The sequence below is a fragment of the Lepidochelys kempii genome, chromosome 1 (genome assembly GCF_965140265.1).
Source record: "Lepidochelys kempii isolate rLepKem1 chromosome 1, rLepKem1.hap2, whole genome shotgun sequence".
NCBI lineage: Eukaryota > Metazoa > Chordata > Testudines > Cheloniidae > Lepidochelys > Lepidochelys kempii.
The window spans coordinates 231,848,452-231,869,156 of NC_133256.1; the positions used below are offsets into that span (position 1 = coordinate 231,848,452).

The 20,705-nt window shown below is 40.0% G+C and overlaps 1 protein-coding gene across 1 annotated transcript in view; it reads right to left on the minus strand.

Moving 5' to 3' along the window:
* The window catches only part of ST8SIA1 (ST8 alpha-N-acetyl-neuraminide alpha-2,8-sialyltransferase 1), a 161,573-nt gene that overhangs the window by 103,443 nt on the left and 37,425 nt on the right, over positions 1 to 20,705 (minus strand). The window contains exon 2 of the mRNA XM_073318098.1: positions 3,326 to 3,470. Coding sequence (XP_073174199.1) covers positions 3,326 to 3,470 — 145 coding nt within the window. The remainder of the gene's footprint in view (positions 1 to 3,325; positions 3,471 to 20,705) is intronic.

Below are 20,705 nucleotides of genomic sequence, written 5' to 3' on the forward strand. Positions count from 1 at the left end.
CTCTGCCCAGCTCCGGTAGACATAGCCATATTGATTCTAAACCTATCTTTTTTGAAATGTTCAAAAAAAAAAAAGTAGTTGTGATGGCTGCAAAATTAGCATTTTTTTTAAAACGAAGAAAACTATGAAGATTCAGCACAGCTTAGAAGCCTTAACAATGCAAAATGGTTCACATTCAAGCTGCTCGCACCATTACTGACAGAAGCGAGTAGGTCTAAAAATCAAGCTGACCTATCCAGGAATGTATTGATGTCTTAATTTGAATGCATAGCAATTTACAATCTCTCTGCACCAAAGAATGACAGAAGTCAATATAATAAACTGTCTCTCCAAAAAATACAATTTGTTTATTAATCCAGTAAAATGTGTAACAACCTTAGATCAATGTTACAACTTCTATGGGCATTCAGAATTCAATTCGTAGATATCTTCCCTCCCTCCCCCCCGGAACATATTTTCCAGACAAAAAATAAATTTTAACAAGCCACCTAACAAAAATCAAAATCAATCAATCGAGGCTGTTAGGTGTTTTTCAAATCACATGGTGGGCTGTGCTTTGTATTTTGTAATTTAAAACAGTGGAGTCCCAGAAAAGAGAGTTGCCAAGAAGTGCATAACTGGTAAGTAGAAGTCGGCATTGAGGGTGAAATCCCGGTCCCCTTAAATCAATGGCAGTTTTGCCATTGATTTCAATACAGTCAAGATTTCACTGTAAGTCCTTATAGGGAAAATTAATCATTATATTTACTAACTTCATCCTATTTAAAATACACCCACCCATTATGGTTACAAATACAACATTTATCAATAATAAAACCATAGACAGTATCATGAGACCGAAGTCCCAAAATGAATTACCTTTTTGATACCCCCTAACCAAAACTCTCCCTCACCCCATTCTATTAATCCATCCCTCTCCACCAGAAAAAAAACAAAAACAAACAGAACTGGCACAATAGAGAAGCTTTGTAATGTGACTATCAGGTCAAACTTTAAGACCAGATTCTGATACTGTAGATCAACTTTACTCCGGATGAATAGCTCCTTATTCCACAAGAAGTCCCAATAACTTCAGTGGAACTATTTGTGGAGCAAGGTGTTACTAACTATGGTAAGTGACACACAATTTGGCTCTTTGACTCTGCAGGGGAACCAGAATTCTTCAGCAAGTCCTGAGGTTGAAGGCCTCATACACTGATGGTGCCCTACCTGCAACAGAAATGAGGAGGTGGCCCCAAAAGGATCCCAGTGAAGAAAGTAATTACACATAGGTCATAGGACCAGGAGCAACTAGAGGGGAAAAAAAGAGGCTTTCTGGGAGAAGTAGAGTGTTTCCTTGGAGATCTGAGTTGTCAAAAAGAAAAGGAGGACTTGTGGCACCTTAGAGACTAACCAATTTATTTAAGCATGAGCTTTCGTGAGCTACAGCTCACTTCATCGGATGCTGTAGCTCACGAAAGCTCATGCTCAAATAAATTGGTTAGTCTCTAAGGTGCCACAAGTCCTCCTTTTCTTTTTGCGAAGACAGACTAACACGGCTGTTACTCTGCGTTGTCAAACTAACATCTAAGAGAATTTAGAGGCACTGGTTGATGGCCAGCCTCTTGCAAATGAAATCACAGGGTTCAACTCACAAACACAGGCCCTCTACTCAGGAAAGTACTTACACATGTGTTTCAATCTTAGTGACTTCAATTGGATTACTCACACACATAAAATTAAGCACATTTAATTGTGCTGCTGGGTCATGCTTAGCTCAGAAGATTCATAGATCCCTAACTCCAAATATATCACTTGAATTGATCCAAAGGGGTTCTTAATCCCTTTTGTACCATTTAAAACTGAAAATGTTACTCAGCAGTTTAGTAAATGCCTCCATCATTTTTCACCATTTCAAAATGAGATCAATTTAAAACAAATATTTGACCACAGGACATTTTTTGCTCTTCAGTATTACTTAAGAGGAAAGAAAGATCTCTGTGATTTCATTTACACTGGAACTCAATTTATCAATATACTTTTTCATAAGAGAATAAAAATCAATTGCCAAATTTTAAAATACAGAAATGTAAGTTACAGCTGCAAAACACAATGTATGTACACCCATTATACTTGCAAACGCCATGTTTGTGCTTGTAAGCAATTAGGTAGCTGCACAAATACCCAAAGTGCAAATGCCTGTTTTTGGTGGCTTATTTGTTTATTGTTGGATTGCACGTGCCCACCTGTTCCACTACCCTCTTTTGGAAACTGTGCTCCAATTTGTCCTTAATAACCTCTGGTGACTGTAGGCTAGTTGTTAAGGACTGCAACATTGGGCCCTAAAAACCTGAATGACAATTCTGCTTTCTTAGGGAATGCAGGATTGAGCCCTTGAAAAATAAATAGCCAGAATATCTTTTTATATAACTATGCCATGGTCCATCTGCTATACTCAGTCAAACAGATGAAAATCAGAAGTAACCTCAATTCTTCCAGATTCTGAACTTGATGTGTTACTCCAGATTTAGACCCATGTAACGGAGATCAGAATATAGCCCATCATATATATAAGATCTTTAAATTTAAATGCTATGGGCTAAACTCATCAATAATATAAGTGGGTGAAATTTCAATGACTTCAACTGAGCTGCTCCTGTTAAGACCAGCTGTGAATCTGGGTCTAAATATTATAGACCAGAAGCAGTCCTTTTAGAGAATGGGGAGGGACAAAAGGCTTAAGCCAAAAATATTGGCAAATCTCTGCATGCTATATAAGCAAGGAGAACTTTAAGGTTCTTCACTGTATGTTTTGTAGTGTTGCCAACTCCTGTGATTTTATCACTAGCCTTGACATATTTGAGGTTTTATTTAAAGCTCCAGCTTCTGGAAATGTGAGAATTTAAGCCTTTATTTATTTAATGTAAGTTCCTAGCCCTTGTGGTTAAATAGAAAAGATTGAAATATAACCTGAAGGCTCAAAACCCAATAGGCAAATAAAAGGATCCAAAACATTTTTTAAAATATCATAATTTTTATGTTACTCTCATGATCTTTTGGGTCCTGACTCATGATTTGTAAACTTTTGGGGTGGGCAATACTGAGAAGTGGCCATGGGAGGAATTCAAACTATAGCTAGTCTTCCTGCTGTATATGCAATGGGGGTGGGGAGACAGAGGTTTGCAGTGCCTCTGGCTAAAAAAGGAATTACAAGAAAACATTTATCATGAAGTTACAGATTATTCCTTACAACTAGCCTTTTAGCCAGCCTGATTTAACATATACAGTTTTATTGTCTGGAGAGGAAACAGAGGGGTAAAATGAAAAGAACAAGACAGTTACTGACCTGTGGGAAAAGGGAGTAAGTTGCATTGTCAATAGTGACAGAATGTAAAAATTCCCCATCAAACCAGAGGTTCTTTCCCAGTGGAGAGTTCTGTTTTGTCATGGCAAAGAGCTGACTGGGGTCACAACAGTCTTCCAGCTGTTTCCTAATAGCGGCAACAAAGAAAGAAAGAAATGTATTAATTAGGGCTCAGTTATGGAAATCTTCTAGTGATGCTTCCCATCTTTACTTGGATCTCCACCCAACTGAAACTATGTAAATGCTATTAAGTCAAGCCTCTTCTACTAATAAAGAGCCAAACAATAGGAGATTTCTACTCTGAATATTGGTATGATAAGTTTAATGGACTATTTAGAAAACAAGGTATTTAGACATTCAAATTCCAATCCAATGAGTTTGCAGTGATTACTGCACTTGCAGAGGAACTAATAATTGTGATTGTTATTGACATTCTTAGAGAAAGCTAGTCCAACATATTCCATCATTTTAATTTTTTTTTAAATAAAATTGGGAACAGTTTTTAAGCAAAAAATATGCCCATTTTCAACTAGTTCTAATTAGTAAACATAAAAACCACAGGTCTCTAGTACCCTTTTAAGAGTCACAGGCATGGAAATTAAAGAAATCATAGTTTAAAAAAACTGTTTAATTACATAAAAGTTAAACACAATGTTTTATTGTTTATTACCAGGCCTATATAAAACCCAACAACTGAATACTCCCCAAACTTTGGGAAAGTTGAGACCCAACTCCTAATTTATCAGTTCAGGTTTGTTTCAAGTTACTAAAAATCCTTGTGCTACTTTCACAGCTTCTGCAATCTGACTGAAGTCCAACTTGGATAATTGCATGCTGCTATATTATAGATGCCATGTCGTTTTAATGGGATAGGGCATTCTCCTTTCCTCTCCTATAAATTGTTGTATCATTGTGCACTATTAAACAATGTTGTGTTCCACCCAAGAGGCAGTTGGGTTTTTATGAAAGGACAAGGTTTCCTGTGTACAGTATATGGGCCCGATTCTGCAACTGCCATAAAGAGTAACCCTTACTGATAGGACTGGAGGATTACTCCCATGAGGAAGGCTCTCCAGTATTGGTGCCACAGTTTGCAATTGTGTTGTTGGGCTCTTTGAGCAGAACTGATGTCACAAAATTGCACATCAGAGCAGGATCCGATGTGGTGGGCTACTCTGCATTGAAGCAGACAGGCATAGAGCTCCCCACAATCTCCCAACTGCCACCAAGTTTGATTGCACCCCGAGTGGGGTTTAGGTGGATGGGGATTGTTTTGTGACTAAATAGTTCTGGACCTCAGCAAGCTGGACTACGAATACTTGGAACTCTGGGGTAACAAAACTCCAGAGTTTTAATCATTTTGTTGTATATAACTATTTAAGTGATTGTGTTTCTTTTGTTTCCCTTTTTCCCCAAAAAATGATACCGAGGTTCCATGACCTCAGGGAGTCCTGAGGGCTTGTGAGTGGGTATGAAACACCTGCAAAAGGGACCAGAGAGGTTATATTTTAATTTCCCAGTGCCAGAGGTAGAAGTACAGCTGAGTAGAGGCTTGAGCCATAAGATTGTTTAACCACTAGACAGATTGAACCTGAGACCGAGTGCTGCCACTGGCATGTGGCTGAAGGGTTATAGGCGAAAAAGGCACAACATAACTGATTAACATGTTTCGAACATTTTTTTCTGTCAAAAATGGCCTTTATTTAAATGTTGCCTTTTCAATTTTTATTTTAAATTTTTTTTTGGTAGTCACAACTTCATTAAAAAAAATAATCAAAAATGTTTCTTTACCAACATTCTGGAGCTTCTTAGTAAATGAAAAATGTCTGGAACGGTTTCAATAACATTGGATACAAATTTCAAGTAGTACTAATACGAAAATGGGTCCATTTTGAACCTGGTAAAATGGAAACAGTGTCAACATATTTCACAATTTAAAAATAAGAAGTGATTCTCTGCACTCTAGTTATGATTTATTTCCCAAATCCTGGTCAGGGTGTTCATTTACTTGCTTTGATGCTGTTGCTACTAGCGCCCTATCTCCCAGGCTACCAGAGAGCAGCCCATTGAAGAAAACAGAAGTGGATAGGAAGAGCTCCTGGTGGCAGGGAGGAGAGAAGGATAGTAGATAATGATATAGGAAAGATGGATTGAGCCTGGTATTGAGACACTAAAGGCGATATCCAATGAAAATGAAATGCTGAAAGATTAAACTGGGAAAAAAAATGCATTTGCACACAGTGCACAAATTGCCCATGAATTTCACAGGGTCACGGTATTAAGACCAGCGGTAGGAGTCCAAAAAGACTGAAAGCTTATATGATTAATAAGAATAAAAGCTTTGGAAGGGATGCAGATACTCCCATTAGTTAGAGGTTGATTTATGCCTAAAACCTGGAGTTAAGAAGAATTTTTCCATCAAGCAGGTTCCCCTATAACTGCAGGGTTTCCTCAAGACTTCTGAAGCAGCTTGTCCTGACCATTCTCAGAGCTTGTGCCTACACTTAAAACACTACAGCAGCACAGTTGCACTGCTGTAGCACTTCAGTGTAGACACTACCTACACTGACGGAAGGGATTCTTCTATCAGCATAGGTAATCCACCTCCCCAAGAGGCAGTAGCTACGTTGACAGAAGAATGCTTCCATTGACCTAGCACTGTCTACACAGGGACTTAGGTTGGCTTAACTATGCTGCTCAGGGTGGGGATTTTTCACAACCCTGAATGTTGTTACATCGATGTAATTTTCCAGTGTAGACTGAAACTCTATGACAAGATACTGAGCTCCCTGGACCACTAGTCTGATCCAGTATGGCAATTCCTATATTCCTACATGTGCCCAGTGGTTGGGGTGAGGTTTTCCAATCTCTAGCCACTAGAGAGGGATTTCATGTCCTCCCCATCTTGAAATCCAAATGAAACCTCTACCACAGAGCTGTGATGACTGGAATGCATGATATTTTAAAACAACCACAAGAGATTTGAAATCACTCACTGAATCACATTTTGAAAAACAGCTTAGAGCAGACATGGAATAGAATGATATTCCCCATAGAAGACAGTCTTTCGGTTCAGGAGATCTGAGTTCATTTCCTGTCTCTGCTACAGAGAGCCTGTGTGACCTTGGGCAAGTCACTTAACCACTCAATGACTCACCTCCCCACCTATAAAGTGAAGATGTTCTTCTTTTCCCCACCCTTTTTCTATCTTTTCTATTCTAATAAGATTGTAAATATTTTGGGGGTAGAGACTCGAGGAACTAGCACAACGAGACCCAATCTCAGCTGGGACCTTTAAGGGCTATTATATTACACAAAAATAATGGGCCAGAACCTGCAGTTCTCATCTTCAGGGGAAGTCTGGCCTGAGTGCCAGCTCCAGTGAAAATAGATCTATTCATCAGTGAGAAAACCATGTATGAAATGTTTTATACTCATTAGCCAGATCCTCAGCCAGTGTAAACTGGTATAATTTCATTGTCTTCAGTGGAGCTACACTGATTTACACCAGCTGAGGATCTGGCCTTCGTAGATGTTTTTCCTCAACATTTGAATACAGTCGTCACGTACATAAAGTTTCTGTAGGCTTCATCTTCCCAAAAGAACTGCTGTTGTTACATATCTTGTTAGAACTGGAAGACCTGAAAAATGCTCAGTGTTGCAGAGACTATTAAAGCCTGCCATTCTTATCTTGTTCATTACACAAGAAATTACTCATTCCTTTGCCAACACCATGTCTTGACTATAACTAAGCATTGGATTGTAACAAGATGTTTTTAGAGAGAGACAAAAGCTATAAGCAACCTCGTGGGTAAAATGAAACCCTCCTGGCAACAGCTTATATGAAAATCCTACATCTGACACGGGAAAAAATCCTCTTCCACACAGTCTAGAGCCTGAAGTTTTGGTTTACAGTGAGTTTTCTGAACCTTTTGTTTATGTTTACACTGGCTTGAACCCAAAGCAAAACTCAGGAAAAAAAATGTAAAATTAGAACATTTCCCAAGGTTATAAGTCAAAACCAAAAATCCCTCCCATACATTAAGATGATTTGTGGCCATAACTGAGGCCAAGGTATGGGTGGGCTTTTGGGCTTCAACAGGAAAGGATTACTAAGCTGTACTTGAACAGCGCCACCTAATCAGGTCCATCTAATCATTACACAAACACGGAAGTACAGACATAGTGGTAGGCTGTCTGACTATCTTTGGTAACTGAATATCGAATGGGGGACTGTTGGGATGGTGCTGGATAGATGTGGCCGTACTGAATGAATCGTGAGAACATGGTTTGACATGACTGAACTGCAAAAGAGAATTCTGGGAGCAGAATCCTTCTCTTAGCATAAGGCAGATGGCAGAAGTGAAACTGACTGGCTCCATGCTGCGTGTATGATCAATACTGATGTTTGAGTCAGCAAATATGTCCACTTGAAAGCAAACACGTGTAGAACATCCTGAGTGGAGCATGGGCTGACTCATCACGCAGGAAGCTGAAGTGAATAACGGATAAGGGAGTGAATGTGCGGTAATGTTCAGTTGGCACCACTCTGCAGTCTCCTCCTAAAGTATTAGTCAGGTAAAAATCGGTAGCCACATGCCCACTGGGCATGCTTTTAAGACATGTGACTCCTTGGAGGAGAAAGTATAAAAAACAAGCAAATTCAATTACTGTTGGGGGAATTCCTTAATTGACGCTGCTAGACAAAGTAGCCAAAACTCTGCTCTGTGGGCTCAAGAAAGACTGTGACCAAAGGGGTTTCCAGGCAATCAAGACCTTGCCTCGAGGGAATCTGAGACAGACCAGAAGGCTGAGGAGACCAGACCTGGAGAGAAGTAGTCATCCATAAAATTTGGGTGACCACCTTTTCTGTTTGCCAAGCAGGAACTGTGTGAGGCCAGTACAGGACCAGTTTCTGTACATTTTTGAAAGAGGCTCACCAAGAGGAATGTATAGCTCTTACTGTATAGTTCTTTAATGCCTAACATAGGAGTTATGCACTTAATTTAACCCTTTACCGTTTGTGTAATTCCTTCTCAAATAAACTACAGTGTATGCAAGTTAGTTATTGTGGACCTTTTTCACTAGTATGACAGTAATCTGCTCCACTGGGAGCCATTAAAGATTCATTCAGGCTGCTACTCTGAAATTCAGGGGTAGTATCCCTCTGGTGCCAACACTGGTAGCAGAGGATGGTTACTGTCATGTGCAAGGGAAAAAAAGAGATCTTTAAACTGAATCAAACTGTTTTCTGAACTGGTGGCCTTTGAGGAGCTTGGTCTCCTGAATCACTGGTGTTAACCAACTGATTTAAATATTGTTCTGAATCAGTTCTGACTTATATGAATTTTAGCTGGGGGAAACCAGATTTAGTTACAGTATGCAGAGAGGGAAATATACTGGTAAGCGGGGTTGTATTGGTCATTCCTAGAGTTGACGATGTTTCGCAAACAGACAGGGAAGGGTTGAACCAGAGGACAAGGGAGATGCTCCGAATCCTCCGGGTGTGGTTGATGAGCGTTTATTAAGACAGGTGTTTAAAAGCTTAGGGTCTGATCAATGTCTGGTTGATGCAGTCCCCACGCTGCATGAGAAAGTTTTGGACAACTTGCTGCTGAGGTACTGAAAGGGTTACACTCCCGAGAAAGCCCAAACAGAAGCACATGTCATCTGTGCTATGTATTGTGCTGTAGATAAGCTTGTAAAGGAGCAAGATGTTGTGCAAGAAAGTTTGGAACAGGAATGGGAAAAATTAAAATTGCAGAATGAAAGCCTGAAACGTGACTTGAAAACTTATAGCACAAAATGTAACCAAGGCTCAGCAGATAACAGCTTTAACTCATAAATGTTCAGAAATAATAAATATACAGGTGGAAGAGAAAGAGGAGCCCCTTCCAGGCCCTCCGGCAGTGATAGCAAAAATGCCTCAGCCTTCACGGCAAATACAAGAGGAAGTAAATCATCCTCTGGTTGAACCTAAAAAACAGGCACTGGCTAAACAAATGGACTCTTTGACTAAGAGAACATGTTTGTCTTGGCTGTTCGAATACATGGTTAGAAAACATTTAGATCTTGAAGATTTAAGAGAACGGATAATAACTTGTGCTGGCCCTACGGAAGGAATGGCTTTGTTCGCAGAAATTGAGGCAGAGTTAAACAAAGGTGACCAAGATGGTGTTATCCAGAAGTAGCCTGATACTTTCTGACCCCCTCTGAATTGAGAAGGGCAGCTTTGTTGATATATCAGAAGGAAGGAGAATCTGTTATGGCTTATTGTTCTAGGTTTTATCGGTATGCTCTCTGGCTGAAATTGAGGAGAAACAGCTGACAGGTTTTACCTATGATCGCTTAAGGAAACCTATTAAGGTGTTCATAGGATCCTGGATGGATTTAGATCAGGTTGAATGGATTAAAGCAGCTCAGGAGGCAGAAAGGGAAGTAAGTGGAGAAGGTAGTTCTTCTCAGAAAGTGATTAGTGAGGCTCCCAACAACAATCAAGCAGGCTAGAATGGCTCCAACCACATGAATATGGGACATGGTAGTTGCAATGAAATAGGACGAGGATGGTATGGTAGGAGACGTAAAGTGTTTAGTTGTGGGGGGGGCTGTGAATCATTGAGAGCACAGGTATGGACTCAACTTCAGGAAAGAGGGGCAGATATGGCTCATTTGGATGGGCAACCTCTGAAGACTTTGCTAACTGCTTTAAGTGATTTGATGGCAAGGACTAGATCACAGTCAATGCTGCAGCCAGGAGTTAGGCTGTTGAGGCTGTGGGAACAGGTACAGAAGATCTGCTAGTAAGTTCTTATGGCTTGTTATCCCTGGAATTGGCTCAGATGAAATTGGCAGCTCCCTGTCAGGGTTGCTCCACATTTCAGTAAAAATGCCTTGGCCTTCGCAACCCCTGTCCCCAAAGGTAGATGTTAGTAGCCAAATTACAGCCATACAAAATTGTTAAATCTTACATGGAAGAGGGGACAGAAGGAAACATATAATGGTTCCTTACATTAATCAATACAGGAGCAAAGGCAACTTTAAGTATTAAAACACCTGCTGTGGGTTGTTGTAACAGCATAACTGCAAAAGCTATATTAAAAGTAGATACAGTACAACTGGAAAAGTGAATGATTAATTTGGCAGAAAGGCTGGTTGTGAAGAAAGACTGTAAATAACCTGGTTGTTTCAGAAGGATTAAGAAAGTGAGCCTGTAAAGCTATGGCACTGCCAGACAATAAGTGAATAAGGGAAATTTCTCATGGTTTGGGCTAGAAAGAAAAGGCAGTGGTAAAGATAGTGGGGGGGGAAAGGGGGAGAAAAATGTGTAAAGCAGCTCCTCAGTATTCCTATCCAGCAGAAACTGTTCCCCACATTAAAAAACAACCACACCCCTGTTGCAGGATCTAAAAGCACAAGGGGTAGTAGTAAAGTGTCAAAGCCCCTGCAACTCCCCAATCGAGCTTGTACAGAAAGCGGATGGCAGGTAGCATGCCATGATTATAGAAATATAATTGTAAATCTACCTTTGTTGTAGCCAATCTTCCAACTATAATGGCCAGAGCAGTGGACAACGCTAAATGGTTCTGTGTACTGAATTTGTTAATTGTTTCCTTATTATGTTATTAACCTATTTGAATTAATAACAGGTTAAATTATAAGAACTCCTGAGTTCCTGTTAACACTAAAGAAAAATGCCTGAGCAGGTACAGAAGATGATCTGGGTAGCAAATTTGATGCAAACACTGGAAAACATTTGGACAGAGAAATCAACACAAACAAAAGGAAGAGCAAAAGAAATTAAAATATTGATGAAAAATAGAAAACACAGTAATGCTTAAAATTGGTAAGCAAAGGTAAAATAATCCCTATATAAAGGAAACCCTTTCCAGTTAACAGATAAGTATATGGCCAGTCCCATGGCAGTTTTAGTAACCACTCCAGATAGAGACGTGTAAAAAATTCTGATCAAATCCACTTATACTTGCCAAGGGACTAAATATAACCATTTTCAGAAATGAATGCACAGTATGTACTAACCTATAAGATCCAGTCAGAGGCCTTGTGTGTTTTGTTTTTGTTGCTTATGTTTTTGCAGGTTCATCTATAAATTTATGGAAGCAAGAAGTATGCTGTGAAATTTGCTATGGCTTGTTGGCAATGTGATTACTAGACCTATCTGAAGAATAAGCCAGAAGATTGTTAAATTACTCAAATTTCAATACAGTGAGCACCCTTCTTAGAGGCATAAGCATAAAAACACGCTGGGTCAAACTAAAGGTCCATCTAGCCAAGCGTCCTGTCTTTTAACAATGACCAATGCCAGGTATTTCAGAGAAAAATCAACAGACCAGGCAATGATTCCATTGCAGCCCATTCCCAGCTTCCGGCAAACAAAGGCCAGGGACACCATCCCTGCCCATGTTGGCTAATAGCCTTTATGAATTTCTCTTTACAACAACAAAAAAAACACCATGTATAGTCTTGGCTTTTACAACATTTTCTGACAAGAAGTTCCACAGGTTAAATTTTCCTGTATTTATTTCCTTTTGTTTATTTTAAAACTGCTGCTTAGCAATCTTAATTGGTAACCCCTAGTTCCTTTGTTATAAAAAAAGTAAACACCACTTTCTTATTTACTTTCTCAACAACAGTCAGGATTTCATAGACCTCTATTGTATTCCCCGTTTAGCTGTTTTTTCCAAGTTGGAAAGTCCTAGTTTTGTTAATCTTTTCTTATATAAAGTTGTTCCAGATCCCTGATTATTGTTGCTCCCCCCCCCACATAAGGCTGTTGCACATTAAGTGAATATTTTTAGGGATCTATACACAATGATTCTAGAACCTTTTCTCTTTTGGGTGGTAGCGGCTAATTTAAACCCCATTCTTTTATATGTATAGTTGGAATTATGTTTTCCCAACGTGCATTACTTTGCATTTGTCAGCACTGAATTTCATCTGCTTAGTCACCCATTTCTGTAAAATCCCTTTGCAACTCTTTAAAGTCTGTTTTGGACTTGACTATCTTGAGTTTTGTGTCATCTGAAAATTTTTGCCACTTCATTGTTTGCCTTTTTAATATATAGATCATTTAACAGTATTACCTTTTCCCTGTACAGACCCTGGAAACACTACTGTTTACCTCTCTCCATTCTAAAAACTAACCAGTTATTCTTGCCTTTTGTCTCTTATCTTTTAACCAGTTATTGATCCATAAAGAACTTTCTCTCTTATCCTGTAACAGCTCACCTTGCCTAAAAACCTTCCGTAAGGGTTCAAACACTTTCTGAAGATCTGAGTACACTATGTTCACTAAATCACCTTTTCTATATCCTTGTTAGTCCTCTCAAAGAATTCCAGTAACTAATCTTTACTATAATTTCTTAACTGTAAAAGATAAATGCAAATTTCTTTAGTTCTTCTATATTGGCTTTATTCTTCTTGGTAATTAAGATCTTCTTAGCACCTTGGAACACCCCAGCGGCCTTACTGGGTGTGTAGTAGGCTTCCTGTTTTGATGTATTATCAGTATAGGAAAACCTCAAAATCTGAAAGCAGCCTCCAGGTTTAATTCTCTGATGAGGGGAAGTTTAAAAAAAAAAACCCAGCTTTTGGAAAGTGTAAATTCCAGTATTGGGATAGATAACAGTGCAGATTTATTCAAAGTCCTAGCCAAAGTAAACCTTACTGTGGGCAACAACTTGAAGCCAACCTCTTCAAAATGTCCTGTACAAAAGTCATGTTAAAGTTGTTTCCCTGATAATGTTTACTCTAGCAGCATTTTAAAAAACAGGGCTAAAAAAAAAGCAAAGTAAAAGGGAATAAAAAAAAATTTCTATCTGGGTAACTGATTTTCCAGTACAAAAGCTCTCCACAACTCAATAAAGGAATATCAAGTTGATAAACCCAGTAAAGGGGATAAGAAGGAAGAATGTGGAAGATGGGGAAATCTGGCACTCTATGGTAACAGACTCTGCCATTCCCTTTGAGGCCATAAAAGACACTCAGAGAATGTGGACATTTCATGTACCAAATAAGGCATGTATTTCTGTGTGGGTACAGGGATTAACATCCAAGATATTAACAAAAAGGTAGCAAGAAGCTTCAGGAAAAAATTCTTTAGTAGTTAAGAGGGAATATAAGCCAACTAACAAAAGGTGTTTAGGGACCTCAAGTGTAACAAATGGTGCATATGCATTGGGGCCAACGTATCCCAAGCAATTAATACCAAAACTGGGGAATTGTGGGACCCACATATGCCACCATAAAAAAACCCCTCAGACACACCAACACCATTGGAAAGTTATGAATACATAATTCAAAAGGCTTGGGTTTAAAAATTAAACTAAAATTCCAGTCATAAATATAGAGTCAACCGTAAAATTGTATAACATCCCTAAGAATATAAAAATGTGTCAATAAAGATGTAATTGGTGCACATAGAATACATGTTTACTGGGGTATGGTAATAAATCTGTATTTAAAGTGTCCAAACAAAAGTACCCTAACATAAATGTGCTTTAAGATGCCATACATCATATGGGGACAATATGTAATACATGGAAGGATAAACATGGCTTAATGTAACCTAATCAACACAAAAACATCACAATGTTCCTGAATGTATAAAATGATTAATTCAAAATTGTAATCATAGTGTGTGTGTGTACACACACACACACACACAATCTAAATTTAAGATTTCTGTAATCTTAGTCCCTAAGGAGTGAATAATCAATAGTCTGTTACAGAGTCACCAGGCTAATGCTCTAAAACTGCTCTCTACAAAGCCAGTCAAAACCTTGGTAAGGCATGCCTCCCCTCACACTGTTACCGGGGCAAAAAAGCCTAAGTGGTCTTGGCCTTCCTGTGTCTGACTTTGGGGAATTTAGCATCCCTGTAGTGAATCCACCTGTCTGTGGCTCCTAGGGAAGCCAAAGGGCTGTATAACTCTCAGCCAACATGGTAAAACGGAGGGTTTATTAATTAACAGGTACACAATGTGGAAAGGACTTGTTGGCACAGGAATCGGTAACTTTTAGATAAATCCATCTTGGACTCCCCACCTCCCACTCAATCACAGACTGCTCAGCTTCTAGCAACCCAACCTCCAACACGCCCATCGCCCCTCCTCCTGGTCTTTGACTCACTTCCCAGACAAAGTGGCACCTAGTTGCATCCCTCCCTAGGTTTTAGGTTATGAAGGGCACATTCTATAGCTTACGTGCAGACAACTGGAGTAGCCTTTCCTGCCCTCAAGGGTCTTAGCAAGTCACACGCCCTTCTTCCTACCACCTAAGCATTGGTGCAACAGGAAAACTAAGGCACCACACAGTGTTTATGCAAAAAAAAAAAAAAAAAGTCAAAACTCAGAGACTCATGACAAAAAACGTACCAGGTAATATATGCCAGCACCTCAAAAATAAAACAGGGTACTACGGAATAGTACCAGAAGGAAATGGATTATGGTAAATACCCAAAGTGAAATGATACAAATTGGAATATGAAAATACAAACTAATCAAGGCACACTAGACCAAATAGAACAGTCAACTAGATTTACAGATATTATCAAAGGTATGCTTGCTTGAAAATATAAAATTGTTTAAAAAGCTATAGGAAAAATAAGATCTCAAATGTGTGCTTGGTATAATGTTGTATGTCAAGTAACAGCATAAAATGGAGTTAATGTTATTTTAAAACATTTCTGAAACGGCAGCCTTATTCCTTATATGTTTCTGTTTTAAATACCAAATGTGTAAGCAATAAGAAAAAACAAGCTTTATGGAATTGAGCTGTTGGATTATATTACTAAAAATCTTTTTAAAATGCTTTAAGTTTTATAAAAACCAGAAAAGGAGACACATGATCAAATAGTGTACAAATTGCAGATATGATTGATGTGATATTACAATTATCTTTAATAACTGACTATCGAATGTGAGACTCTTGGCACGGTGCTATATTGATTCAGCCATACTGAATGAATGGCGAGAACATGGCTGAACTGCGAAAGAGGATTCTGGGAGCAAAATTCTTCTCTTAGCTTCAGGCAGACGGCAGAAGTGAAACTGACTGGCTCCATGCTGCGTGTATGATCAATACTGATGTTTGAGTCAGCAAATATGTCCACTTGAAAGCAAACATGTATAGAACATCCTGAGTGGAGCATGGGCTGACAGGGGCATATCGACCCGCTTGAAGGACATCACATGGGGGGGGCTGAAGTGAACGATTGATAAGGGAGTGAATGTTGGGTAATGTTCAGTTAGTAACACTCTGCAGTCTCCTCCTAAAGTATTAATTAGGTTAAAAAAATCAGTAGCCACACCCACCCTGGGCATGTTTTTAAGACATGTGATTCCTTTGTTTGTGTATGTTTGTGAAAGAGAGGCTTGCTAAGGGGAATGTATAGCTCTTACTGTATAGTTCTTTAATGTGTAACATAGGAGTTGTGCTTAATGTAACTCTTTACCACTTGTGTAATTCCTTCTCAAATAAACTGCTTCGTATGCAAAGTTAATTACTGTGGACCTTTTTCACTGGTATGACAGTAATCTGCTCTGCTGGGAGCCATTAAAGATCCATTCAGGGGTAGTAGCCTCCTGCTGCCATCAGGACTCACTCAAAAGGCCCGCAGCAAGTGCATAAACCAATAATGGCATAGGCCCAATTAAACAAAATATCTTACTCTCCTAACTCTGAGTGCTCTAATGTGTTTTTGTAAGGCCACCATACAGCTGTAACCAGAGAACCCCAGCACTGCTAGAATCAGTCAATAGGACATGCATTTATGGTGAAAGACAGTAATGTGCCTGAGGGGCTTATTTTTAGCATTCAAGAGCCAAAACCAAATCCAATTCAATAGTTTATGGATCTGGGACTGATCTGAGTTGAGGATTACAAAGGTCTCAGGCCCTTTTTCTAGGTTTCGATCCTTGGTCCCCAACATGAAAGCCCATCTTCCTCCATTAAGAAGTAAACACCACCACCCAAATTCTTTAGCAAAAAGAACTAACCCAAAAATTAAGCCCGCTCTGTCAGCCAGACAGGTTGGAGGTGTTCCAACAATATAGCACAGAACCACCTCTCCTACAGGAAAGGAGTATTTGTGGCACCTTAGAGACTAACATCGTACGCATCCGATGAAGTGAGCTGTAGCTCACGAAAGCTTATGCTCAAATAAATTTGTTAGTCTAAGGTGCCACAAGTACTCCTTTTCTTTTTGCGAATATAGACTAACACGGCTGCTACTCTGAAACCTCTCCTACAGGGTTCATGGACTATGAAGCCCGAAGGAACCATTTTGATCACCTCGTCTTACAAGCTGCATAACACGGCCATAAGATTTCCCTGAATTAATTCCTGTTTGAGCTAGAGCATCTCTTTTAGAAAAAACATCCAATCTTGATTTTAAAGATTGCAAGCAATGGAGAATTCACCACAAACTTGGTAAATTGTTCCAATGGTTAATTACTCTGTTAAAAATTTTAACCTTATTTCCAGACTGAATTTGTCTAGCTTCATCTTCCAGCCATTAGACGGCATTATACCAGTCTCTGCTAGACTTGAGATTTCTCTATGGTGCAGTATTCTGGGATCAATTTAGCAAACTTTGATCAGCTTCTTAAGGTTTTGGAAATTCTACATGTGACAGAACAACGTTTCTTTTTCAGAAATGTTCAATTTATCACAGAAAGTTTTTTAAAAAGCCAATTTAGTGCTCCAGATTTCTGCAGGCTGGAGTCTTCCATTCATACACAGAAAATAGATAGCACTGGCAGCATCAAAAGGAGTTTCCCCAACAAAACCCCACCCATACACCTCATCTCTGATCTAGAGGGGCCATTTCTCAAGATGAAATAGTTATAGTCCTTGGCTTCTGGCCCTTCAGGTAACTCCTGATTGTTTTATCTATGGCACAGACTTAGAAACTTGTCTATACTTTGAATCATTGTACTGCAAGACCAGGTGTGAATCTGCAGTGCACAAGCTAGCGATGTGTGAACATTGCTACAGCCAAGCCATACTCCAGGACTTTCAATGTAACATAGTAGTGTTCACACAAGATGTTGCTGCACAGCAAGTTAGCACACTGTAGATTGCTGGCTTGCCACACAGGAATTCACCATGTAGCCAAGCCCTGAGTTTATTGGTAGCTGCGGGGGGAGGGAGGGGAGGGGAAGAGTATTTAAACTTACATTTCTCATACTATAATAAAAGAGCTGAATTTATTTCAGTGATTATGCTCTCTCGCTGTGATAAAGTTCTCTTTTTTTAAATAAAGTAAATTCAAGGACAAATTTCCCACCTACGTAAATAGATGAAACTTCATTGGCTTAAACAGAGTTGCACCCACTTACACTACTGCTGAATTTGAATTAATCTCACGGGTGCAACAGAGAGAATTTCTAGACACTAAAATTATACAGGTACAGCTGAGGCCACAGTTTGCCATATAGTATCTGCTTTATTATTAATAAAGATGCATGAGCCACAGAGAACTCAGCTTGTGCCTCTGACCCTATGCTAAATTTGCAGAGCAGGCAATTACTAATCTCCTTTCCTACCAACCGTTTTAGTTCTGAACTGAACAAGTTTGATCTAGAAGCCACTGAGAGAATAAGTATGGAACCCCACGGTGTAATTGTTAGAAAGTGTGATTCTGGTCTGAAAAGTGAGTCTAATATACTTTGATTTTGATGTATTTTATTCCTACAAGTCTGTTTTAAATTGCTGTGTACAAAGCATGCTTATGAGCTTTTGAAATATGAATTACAATGCATGAATTCTAATTCAATTAATTAGGCTAAAGAAAGCTTTTCTAAAATGGTTATGTTAGACAGATGAAGGGCCATATACTTCCTTCGGTGGAAAAAAAAATCAGAGTAATTTTTAGCCATAGCTCAAGAACCCTGTGGTAGCACCATTTTAAGCCTTGATTTTTCCAGTGAAATCCACTAGAACGGACCTATACATGCAGGTGGAGTCCCACTGAAGTCAATGGCACTTTATGTAGATTCAGGGATATATGCTAATGGAGCCTGATAAAGGACCTAAATCTTAATTTGCAGCAGTTGGGGCCATGATGCACACACAATAGAGGTGAGAAATCAGTTTCTCTCTGCTATAAAGGAAAAATAAGGCTTCACCAGATATTTCCATATTTCAAATAAAAGGCCTCTGCAAACATCTTACAGCATATCAATGTTGACCTCAAGAGCTCTCAGGCTTGGATAGAAAGCCCATTAAAGTCAACAGGAGTGTCGTGGGACGACGACTCACCGATGCAGCACTTCCTGTCGGTCGTCCTGGGAATTAGTTCTTCCTGCCAGAGCGCCCTCTGCAGGCCAATGTCTCGCCTGCCGCTGGCCCCTGTGTCCCTCCTGGACCCTGGTGCCCTCATCAGGGTTCTACCCCAGCAGTAACCCACAATCTGAGTCTCCCCACCCAGGGGATCCCCCAACCCTCTACCCCTACCATGCCTCAGTGGCCACTGCCAGTCACCATCTAGCCCCTGCTCTCTGGGGCAGACTGCAGTCTATGAACCACTCATCAGCAATGGGGGTTGGACCAGCTGCCTCTGTCTATCTCGGGGCTGCCCCTCTGCAGCCCCAGTACCCTTTTATAGGCCTTTCACTAGGCCTGCAGCCTGGGGCTTTGCTAGGCTGGAGCTCTCCAGCTCCCTCTGCCCTTCCTGAGTACTGCTCCACTTCAGGTACCCTGCTAGTACCTTTTGTGTGTCCTTAACTAGGCCTGCAGCCTGGGGGTTTGCTCGGCTGGAGTTCCCTCTGCCCTTCCCCAGCACTGCTCCACTCTAGGTACCCTTCTTAGCTTCCCAGGAAGTCAGGTCGGTCGGTCGGTCGGTCGGTCGGTCGGTCGCTCGCTCTCTCTCTCTCTCTCTCTCTCTCTCTCTTGGAAGCTAGAGAGAGTGTGTCTCTTTCCTCACTTCTGGCCCACAGCCCTTTTATAAGGACCAGCGGGACCCTGATTAAGCTAGCCACAGCTGTGGCTGCTTTCCCAATCAGCCTGCTTTTCCCATTCACAGGCCTCCCAGGCTGCTTTAACCCCTTCAGGGCAGGAGCGGGGTAGTCACCCCACTACAAGGAGTCTTTCCACTGTTTTCGGTTGGTTTTAGATCAGGCCCCTGAAGAGAACAGGGACTGGCCAAAAGGAGGTGGTTTTGTACCCTGCACTACTAGCACAGACTTTAACATCTTGAAATCTGTGAGAACTCAGGCTATCCACCACACGTGTGCATGCACGCACACTATCCTGCTGGGGTGAGCTAACTGTTTTCATTGCTTCTAGAGGCAGAGATATGCAGCAGCTAGGTTGTCATATGTCTGTATGTGTAGAGAAGAAAATGTTAAATCATCAAGTGAACAGTTTAAAATAACCATATGTTTTCATGGTCAGACAGCTGGGTGCTTGGGAGAGTTTTATCCACCCACGCCTGCCCGCCAAAATGCACTAATAAAAAAATGCACTGAGTCTGGAACAAAAGCTCATTTATTATTTCAACTTCTAGTAAAGTGGGAAAATTTAGCCACAGTATAAAACAAATTAAAGCATTACTTTTTAAAATATGAGTAAAAAGGAATGACTGAAAAAATTCCAAACAGTGATCTTCATCCTGGGTTTCTTGACAAATTCTGCAACATCTGTAAGCTGTGAATCATCAGTCGTGTCCTTGTATACATATAAAATCATACACCGGCTGAGCTGTGATTGTCCCATTTTGGATTGAAGCCACATTTTAATACAATGTAGAGCACTGAAACTATGCTCACTTATCATATTGGTTGCTGGTACCACTAAAATCATCTGATTAAACTTCAGCACTTCAGAAGACAGCTGACATTTGGTATAGCTGAGCAAACGGATATTTCTGACTGGACTTCAGTGATCTTTCCTTAAAGTGACAGCTGGCTTGCAACAGAAGAAGCTGAGTAGTCAGTCAGTTATGGTTGAAGTTGTAATCATACACCTGAAGCATGTCTTGAACTTGCATTTCTGTTATGTTTGGGGTTATGAAAGTTTCAAGATTTTGAAAAACCTTGTAGCCTCTCTATTCAAATCTCAATTGAATACTGGACATTGTAAAATCAATTATTTCAAAGTAGATGTACATATAAAGTTCCTTTGCTGAATTTGGGTAGCTAGGTCCCTATTTGCATTTTCTTGGGAACTTTCTTTCTTGGAAGCTCTGGCTTTCCAAGTCTCTCCAACTTTAAACTTTTCTGGTGGATTTGCTCCAAGAATAAGTTGCAGCTTTCATCCAATCAGAGGGAATGAAGTGAATTACATGTAATTTTCATGAGAGATTGGCCATCTGTTGCTGAAATATCTGACCCTTGCAGAGT